At 42.7% G+C, this 8399-nt stretch overlaps 3 protein-coding genes across 3 annotated transcripts in view; all 3 read right to left on the bottom strand.

Annotated features, from left to right (window-relative positions):
- Positions 1-367, bottom strand: part of LOC117770816 (saxitoxin and tetrodotoxin-binding protein 1-like) — a 3565-nt gene extending 3198 nt beyond the window's left edge. Inside the window, exon 1 of the mRNA XM_034600564.1 lies at positions 208-367. Coding sequence (XP_034456455.1) covers positions 208-327 — 120 coding nt within the window. The 5' untranslated portion in view covers positions 328-367. The remainder of the gene's footprint in view (positions 1-207) is intronic.
- A 748-nt stretch (positions 368-1115) lies between these two features.
- On the bottom strand, positions 1116-3301 carry LOC117770818. Its single transcript, XM_034600567.1, has 6 exons — positions 3107-3301; positions 2514-2653; positions 2323-2387; positions 1549-1710; positions 1362-1466; positions 1116-1292 (listed from the first exon to the last, which is right to left on the bottom strand). The coding sequence occupies exons 1-6, from the start codon at positions 3224-3226 to the stop codon at positions 1252-1254; spliced, it is 633 nt and encodes a 210-aa protein (XP_034456458.1). The 5' UTR covers positions 3227-3301; the 3' UTR covers positions 1116-1251.
- Positions 3302-7280: 3979 nt separating this feature from the next.
- LOC117770826 (cortexin-3-like) lies at positions 7281-7596 on the bottom strand. The gene has a single exon (XM_034600583.1). It carries the CDS (start codon positions 7585-7587, stop codon positions 7357-7359), a length of 231 nt encoding a protein of 76 aa, XP_034456474.1. The 5' UTR covers positions 7588-7596; the 3' UTR covers positions 7281-7356.
- Positions 7597-8399: the final 803 nt, after the last annotated feature.

Below are 8399 nucleotides of genomic sequence, written 5' to 3'. Positions count from 1 at the left end.
CCTCCAGAGAAGATACAGAGGACTGAGGAGTTCAGGTCTGAAGCACCTAAACTCATTAAGTCTGAACCTGCAACTTTACAATCATGTTAATGGAGACACATGTTTTAGTGCCACCTCTGGTCTGGATGTTTTAACATGATCCTGAAACAGCTGCTGCAGAGAAGTCAGGATCACCTGAAGAATCCAAAGCTTAGGACCATGACTCACCTGGTGCAGGTCGTCTGCCGGCAGCGGCTTCTTCAGACTGTGACATTCCTCCACCACCGCCGCTGCGTTGGAACCCAACGCCACCACCAGCACCAGCAGCAATTTCTCAACACAAGTCATCGTGCTCAGAGACCAAAGTGTGAGAGGAGGGAGGCTGGTGAGGTTATAACGGCCCCTGGCCCCCACTGGCCTCACCCCCACTGGCCCCAGTTGGCCCCTGCAGGCCTCACCTCCTTGCCCCCACTGGCTCACCCCACTTGCCCCAGTCGGCCCCAGTTGGCCCCTGCAGGCCTCACCTCCTTGTCCCCACTGGCTCACCCCACTTGCCCCAGTCGCCCCCCACTAGTCGGCCCCGTCTGTCCAAAGTGTGTGTGTGTGTATAAACACTGTTGTTGACTCGGATCCTGTGACTCTGTTTATTTGTCTGCGTCACATCTGGACTCTGATCAGATTTAACCTTTTTAAAATTTTCCCTCTGTGTCACAAATTTTCTGTTTAATGTCTAAAACCCGATTTTAACTTTTGTTTTATTTTGAACTTTTCTTATGTGTTTTATTGATGTTTGTGTCTCTTCATCTGATTTTAATGTGATTTTACTTTAATTATTCATATGTTTAGTTATTATTATTATTATTGGTTACAAAAATAACGTCATTTAGAATACATGAATGAATTGAAAAATCAAAATCAAATTTAAAACAAAATTTTATTAAAGTGACAAATTTGATTCAACAAATCGATTTAAAAACTGATTTATTAATTCAATTCGAATTTTATTTCCCACATACATATTCATTTTTTCCTGCTTCTTCTAATTTCTAATTCTAAATATCTATTGATCAGCTCCTGTTCTTTAAAATAATAGCAGCTGAATTGACGGTGATACTGAAGGAAACTTTCATTTGAAGTTTTGCAGTGACGAACATTTATTTTCAGTAAATAATGAAAATAAAACCACAGACAACAGGTTTGATGTTTGGAGAAATTTGTGTCTTTACTTCTTGTTGCTCAGTCTGAAATATTGACGACTGTTGAGTTTCGACTTCAGAATGACAACTTGACGGATTCTCCCTCGGTGCAGAAATCTGCGGAGAGAAGAGTCATGTGAGCTTGTGATGTCAGAGTTTAATGTGCGAGGCTGCAGGGGGACGCACCTTTCTTCAGGTCGTGGTGATAGTCTGGTTCTCCAGAGAAGCCGAGGCAGCTCGCCTGATGCTTGAAATGCTCCAGGTCCGAATCCTTCACTGTCGACTCCCGGCCTGGAAACAAACACACCCAACATCCATCAAGGTTTCAGATACTGACGGAGTCATTTCCTGTCTCTGACCTTCTGCTTCCTACCCATCAGATACAGAGACTGAACCGTCGTCCCCTCGGCTCCAGAGATGCTGATGTTCATGAATCTCAGCATCTGATCCAGGTTCCCGATGGTGCTGTTGATGTTGAAGACCAGACAGTCGTCACTGCTCGATAACACGTGGAACACAGACGTGACGTTCATGGCTGAGGACACACACACACACACAGATACACAAAGTGTGACACTAGTCAGGGAGTCTTCATCTTCATCTCCATCATCATCATCATCATCATCTTCATCATTATCATTATCATTATCATTATCATTATCATTATCATCATCATTATCATTATCATTATCATCATCACCATCACCATCATCATCATCATCATCATCACCATCATCATCATCATCATCTTCTTCATCATCATTATCATCATCATCATCATCATCATCATCACCATCTTCATCATCATCATCATCATCATCATCATCATCATCATCATCTTCATCATCACCATCATCATCATCATCATCACCATCATCATCATCATCATCTTCTTCATCATCATCATCATCATCACCATCATCTACATCTTCATCATCATCATCATCATCATCATCATCACCATCATCATCATCATCATCATCATCACCATCATCATCATCATCATCATCATCATCATCATCATCATCTTCATCTTATGATAATATTTGCTGACTTTATAAATCAAGTGAGAAGTTATTTTCCATAGAAACAATCAGTCGCCCTCTGCTGGTCATACACACAACTGCAGTGTTGTGTTGAAACTTACTCGACACTGTTGCCGTGTCACCGTCGATCGTCGCCTTGGACGACGAGCTGAAGCATTGTCCATTCCTTTGAAAAGAGGAAAAATTAATATTCTGTCGGAGCAGGTTTATCACATCCTGTCACATGTTGTATTTAAAGGTGTGAAATACTTATGATAAAAAGCTGAAATGATTATTTTTCACGTGGACTCACATCTTGTTGTTCTCAGAAAATCCAACTTCACCATCGCTGCTGTTTGTGATGTGCAGCCTTGAGCTTTCGGTGATCTTCAGGAAGTGGTTGAATAATTCACCTTGAGTGTAACCAACCAGAAAGTTCCAACTGCCATGCATCTGCACACCAGCATGAAACCAGTCAGAGTCACACACACACACACACACACACACACACACACACACACACACACACACACACACACACACACACACACACACACACACACACACACACACACACACACACACACACACACACACTTGGAAATTGTACAGAAAAAAGAACCAGATACTTGTGTCTGGTGCGTGTAGCACCTCAGGGCTCCATCCTCGGCCTTCTTTAAGTTTCCATGAGCTAATATTACAGTTAAACATGTTTCTATGTTGATGACACACACTTACACATCCAGAGTCAATGTAGTCAATGTATCAGTCTCTGAAAAGTGTGCAACCTTTAACTTTTTAATAAAACCAAAGCGTTTCTAAATCAAAACATGTTTGTATTTCTTATTGTGGTTCATAGGAAGAACAGAGCTGAGGTGTGGCCGTGACGTCACAGGAGAGTTTTACCTTGGAGGCGATGTCCCCAGACAGCGGTGCGACCAGCTGGGAACATTCTTCAGGTGTCGGCGCTGCGCTGCACACAAACAAACCCACAACCAGGAAGTGAGAGCTGAGCCACAGATTCATGATGTCACGGCCGATGAGCTGCAGATAAACCTGAGGAAAAAGCACAGCAGAGGTTGAGCAGAGTAACGACGGCTTGGAGACGCTCGGCCTTTATACAGCTGACGCTACGTTTTTTTATTGTTTACACTTTGAGGGCAGAAGTTTCTCCAACAGTTCCAAGAAGATTTCGTAACGACACTGGTGGGTTTGTGTATCTGTCGTTTACTGATTTGTTGAATCGTCCTTGGTTAGTATGTTTAGTTTGTGACAAACCAGCTAAAACAAACAGAGATACAGTTGGACCTTTGACCCGAAGATCTGTTGGTTCAACTCGTCTCTGAAGCTGTAAACGCTGAAAATAAAAAAGACCCTTTTCAATCTGATGATTCAGGAGCTTTTTCAATCAACTTTATTATTTTTTTAAACTTCACGGGTGAAAAAAACAACTTCAACAAGTTCATATTATTATTGTGTTGATAAAACTTAAAATAACTTTATTTAAAATAAACTGTTTGTCACTTTTTTATTTTTTCTGTTCGTGCAGGACGCTTCGAGACAAAGAGACACAGAGAGACAAAGACACACAGACACACAGAGAGACAAAGAGACAAAGAGAGACAAAGACACACAGACACACAGACAGACAAAGAGACAAAGAGAGACAAAGACACACAGACACACAGACAGACAAAGAGACAAAGAGAGACAAAGACACACAGACACACAGACAGACAAAGAAACAAAGACACACAGACACACAGAGAGACAAAGAGACAAAGAGACAAAGAGAGACAAAGACACACAGACACACATAGAGACAAAGACACACAAACACACAGACACACAGAGAGACAAAGACACACAAAAACACAGAGAGACAAAGAGACAAAGACACACAGACACACAGACACACAGAGAGACAAAGAGAGACAACGACACACAAACACACAGAGAGACAAAGAGACAGAGACACACAGAGAGACAAAGAGAGACAAAGAGAGACAAAGACACAATGACACAAAGACACACAGACACACAGACACACAGAGAGACAAAGAGAGACAAAGACACAATGACACAAAGACACAAAGACACACAGAGAGACAAAGAGACAAATGGAGACAAAGCGACACAAAGATTCTTTGTTTTAGCATTAATAATTTAAATTCTTATTTTCAAATACAAATCCAAAGATTGAAACGTCGAAGCAATGAGCAGCTGATTTCTGTCAGTGATTCTTTGTCCATATAATAAAGATAATAAAGTTCAGTTTGTGTATTAACTAAAAGAGATTGTGGACGTCCTGACATCAGCGAACATTCAAATCCCCATGAGACAAATTGTGATTTGTGATTATAGGCTGTACAAATCTAATTTGATTAAACCAAACTCCAGCCATGTGTTTATAAAGTCTGTGATTCCACTGATAAGAAAGATCACACTGTGATGACTGTCTGCTCTGTGAACCACACAAACTGAAAACCACACAAACTGAAAACCACACAAACTGAAAACCACACAAACTGAAAACCACTTAACATCGAGAAAAAAAACATCAAAACTATAACGCTGAGATTAGAGAAACCCAGACAGACAGATTTTCCCACATGGAAAATGAATGTGTTCAGGATCCTCTCCAGTCTCTGACATCAGGAAGTTCTGATCTGGATCAGAGTCACAAACAAAAAACAACTTTAGCAGAAATAAAAATTCATCAAGATTTCAGATGCATCTTCATCTTCATCTTATCGTGCTGCTTCATCCTGTTTTCTTCAGGCGCAGCTTGGGTCGTCCTCCCTGCAGAAAGGACCCCTCTGAGGACAACTGTTATTCATTCACTGAGAGGAGAGGAGGAGGAGGAGGAGGAGGAGGAGGAAGGGTTTCTGCCACACTGCAGGGAGGAGGTGGTTCTCAGTCTGAGGTTGAGGGCCCCCTGCAGGGCTTCGGGGGGATTGGATTTCATTTCCTTCTGATTTTCAAAGGTTCAGACTCCCTGACGTTTGACCGGAGACTCCGCCCACGTGGAGACGTCACAGCCGAGCGTCCCGCCTCTGCTGCTGCGGAGGGAAAATATAAAACCCGTTAGAGCAGCTCAGCCGCTTCTCTCTAAATCTGCTGCACTTTTCTAATGTTGAGAAAAGTTCTTTTACCAAAGACCCAGAACAGCTCTGACCATTAAAACCACCCGACGAGTAAAAATAAAGAAAAATAAAGAATCAGATGTTAACAGATGTTTTCTGACCTGAGTCTTGTTCCATAGTTTCCATTTGGTCTGGTTCATTTTGGTTTTTAATCTTTTAACTTGACTTTGTTTTGTTTCTCTTTCATTTCCTCCAGATGTTGTCAAACATGTTTCTATGGAAACTAGGAGTCGTCAGATGACTCACCTGTGGATTCAGACAGAATCCAGATGTTGCTCAGTTTCTCCTCTTCTTGTCTCTTCCTCGGCTGCAGACATGCGCCACAGCTTTGTGCGGATCAGCTGCGTGGGGAGACACCGGCGTCTCTGGCATCAGCTGGCACTGACAGCACCCGTTACTAAGCAACGGCCGGGCCGCTGGGACGACTGAGTCGCTGGAAACCGTCTCGTCCCTGGGCCTCCTCTCGCTCCTCGTTCACCTGTTTACTCAGTGAAGTTCACTCCCACTCTGATTAAGTCTTAAAGTCTCTATTTAAAAAAGAACAAAATTAAATCTTCTCATGGGAGAGACAGAAACCTACACGCTGCCCGGCAGACAGTTTGGTGAACGGATGGTAGAGGTCACTCAAATGCCGTCTCACCTTTCACCTGATGCTCGCCGGACGTCAGCCGGATGGTGAACGTCAGGTGAACGTCAGGTGACGTCAGCTGACGTGAACGTTTGTGTTTCTTTGCCCAGATGTTCTGTCTGCCAGGCAGACTGAGGCCACAAAGTTAGTGAAAACACAAAGCGCACTTTTCCCAGCTGTCGCTTTTCAGGGAGGACTGAGGTTCGTCCCACAGTTTTCTATTTTTTAAATGTGACGGGACCTCGGACTGTTCTACTCTAAACTAACGTAGATAAGAAACAATAACTTTCTAATGTTGTCTTTGCGTTTGGAATCTTTCTGTTCAGTTAGTGTTCATTAAAGTTAGTTGGTTACTTGGTTGACTGGTTAGTTGGCTAGTTAGTTAGTTCGTTAGATGGTTGGTTGGTTGGTTAGTTGGTTGGTTGGTTAGTTGGTTGGTTGGTTAGTTGGTTGGTTGGTTAGTTGGTTAGTTGGTTGGTTGGTTGGTTAGTTGGTTAGTTGGTTGGTTAGTTGGTTGGTTGGTTGGTTAGTTGGTTAGTTGGTTGGTTGGTTGGTTGGTTGGTTAGTTGGTTGGTTGGTTAGTTGGTTGGTTGGTTAGTTGGTTAGTTGGTTAGTTAGTTAGTTAGTTAGTTAGATGGTTAGTTGGTTGGTTGGTTAATTGGTTAATTGGTTAGTTGGCTAGTTAGTTGGCTAGTTAGTTGGCTAGTTGGTTGGTTAGTTAGTTCGTTAGTTGGTTGGTTAGTTGGTTAGTTGGTTAGTTGGTTAGTTGGCTAGTTAGTTCGTTAGTTGGTTGGTTGGTTGGTTGGTTGGTTGGTTAGTTAGTTAGTTAGTTAGTTAGTTAGTTAGTTAGTTAGTTAGTTAGTTAGTTAGTTAGTTAGTTAGTTAGTTAGTTAGTCAGTGCATCTATGGGCAGCATTTTTTCTATTTGCGGTTCATCATCTTGCCCAAGGACACTTCGGCATGCAGATGGGGAAGAATGGGATCGAACCGCTGACCTTCCCGTTGGAGGAGGAGTGCCAGTAACCTGATGGATGTGTTGTATAGCTCGGAGATGAAATGTCTTGTTTGTGAGATCAAATGATGTTTGTGAGTGTGTGTGATTTCGTGCAGATCGCAGTAAATACCTGGATCTAACAGATTTAATGTGAAGAGACCGTTGGCCGAGGTTTGAACTCTACGAGTCTCTGGAGGTAAATCTGAGATGAAGAGATTCGTGTCATTCAGCGGTCGACAGATAAAGATCAGAAGACTCTTGATCTTTGCTTTTTGTTCGTCCTCCCGTGCGACACCTGAGGGAAACGTGCGCTGCTTCCTGCTTCACTCTCATTGGCTTTGTGGCTTCAGTTTGAAGTGATCACTGTTGCTGCCTCTCAGGCTGCCTGTCAGGAAATCCGGTAGTCAAAGGTATCCTTCTCCATGTGGTCGGACCATGTGGAGGCCGACATGCTCCGGTACGGGTCCAACAGGATCCGGAAACATCGGACGATCAGGAGGCCAAGGAAAATGAAGAGGATGAGGACAAAGACGAAGGCCGCCCTCTGCTCGAGTGTGAGGAAGGACGCAGATGATGAAGAGGACGAGGAGATGGTGCTGGTGTAGAGGGCGTCAGCCATGTTGGGTTGGAGAATGATTGGTCCGTTCAAACTGTCCTCTGTATATAACAGAAGAAACAACATTTTCAATACTTTATTACTTTACAAAATATACTTTTACACTAATGTCAAATGAACCAAACTTATATACACTACCGTTCAAAAGTTTGGGGTCACTTAGAAATTTCCTTATTTTTCAAAGAAAAGCACTGTTTTTTTCAATGAAGATAACATTAAATTAATCAGAAATACACTCTATACATTGTTAATGTGGTAAATGACTATTCTAGGTGGAAACATCTGGTTTTTAATGAAATATCTACATAGGTGTATCGAGGCCCATTTCCAGCAACTATCACTCCAGTGGTCTAATGGTACATTGTGTTTGCTAATCGCCTTAGAAGACTAATGGATGATTAGAAAACCCTTGAAAACCCTTGTGCAATGATGTTAGCACAGCTGAAAACTGTTTTGCTGGTGAGAGAAGCTATAGAACTGGCCTTCCTTTGAGCTAGTTGAGTATCTGGAGCATCACATGTGTGGGTTCGATTATACTCTCAAAATGGCCAGAAGAAGAGAACTTTCATGTGAAACTCGCCAGTCTATTCTTGTTCTTAGAAATGAAGGCTGTTCCATGCGAGAAATTGCGAAGAAACTGAAAATGTCCTACAACGGTGTGTACTACTCCCTTCAGAGAACAGCACAAACGGGCTCTAACCAGAGTAGAAAGAGAAGTGGGAGGCCCCGGTGCACAACTCAGCAAGAAGACAAGTATATTAGAGTCTCTAGTTTGAGAAATAGACGCCTCACAGGTCCTCAACTGGCAGCTTCTT

This window comes from Hippoglossus hippoglossus, chromosome 11, assembly GCF_009819705.1.
Source record: "Hippoglossus hippoglossus isolate fHipHip1 chromosome 11, fHipHip1.pri, whole genome shotgun sequence".
In the NCBI taxonomy this organism is placed as follows: Eukaryota; Metazoa; Chordata; class Actinopteri; order Pleuronectiformes; family Pleuronectidae; genus Hippoglossus; species Hippoglossus hippoglossus.
The sequence above is the reverse complement of the archived record's forward strand: the minus strand, read 5'-3'. Positions and strand labels throughout refer to the sequence as shown.

Excerpts from the sequence above, each read along its gene's own strand:
- LOC117770818 (XM_034600567.1), bottom strand. The coding sequence starts at position 3,226 with ATGAATCTGTGGCTCAGCTCTCACTTCCTGGTTGTGGGTTTGTTTGTG. Across the intron at positions 2,388-2,513 it reads TTTTCTGAGAACAACAAGAT|GAATGGACAATGCTTCAGCT; the intron begins GTGAGTCCACGT and ends CTCTTTTCAAAG. Across the intron at positions 1,467-1,548 it reads TCAGTCTCTGTATCTGATGG|GCCGGGAGTCGACAGTGAAG; the intron begins GTAGGAAGCAGA and ends GTTTGTTTCCAG.
- LOC117770826 (XM_034600583.1), bottom strand. The coding sequence starts at position 7,587 with ATGGCTGACGCCCTCTACACCAGCACCATCTCCTCGTCCTCTTCATCA.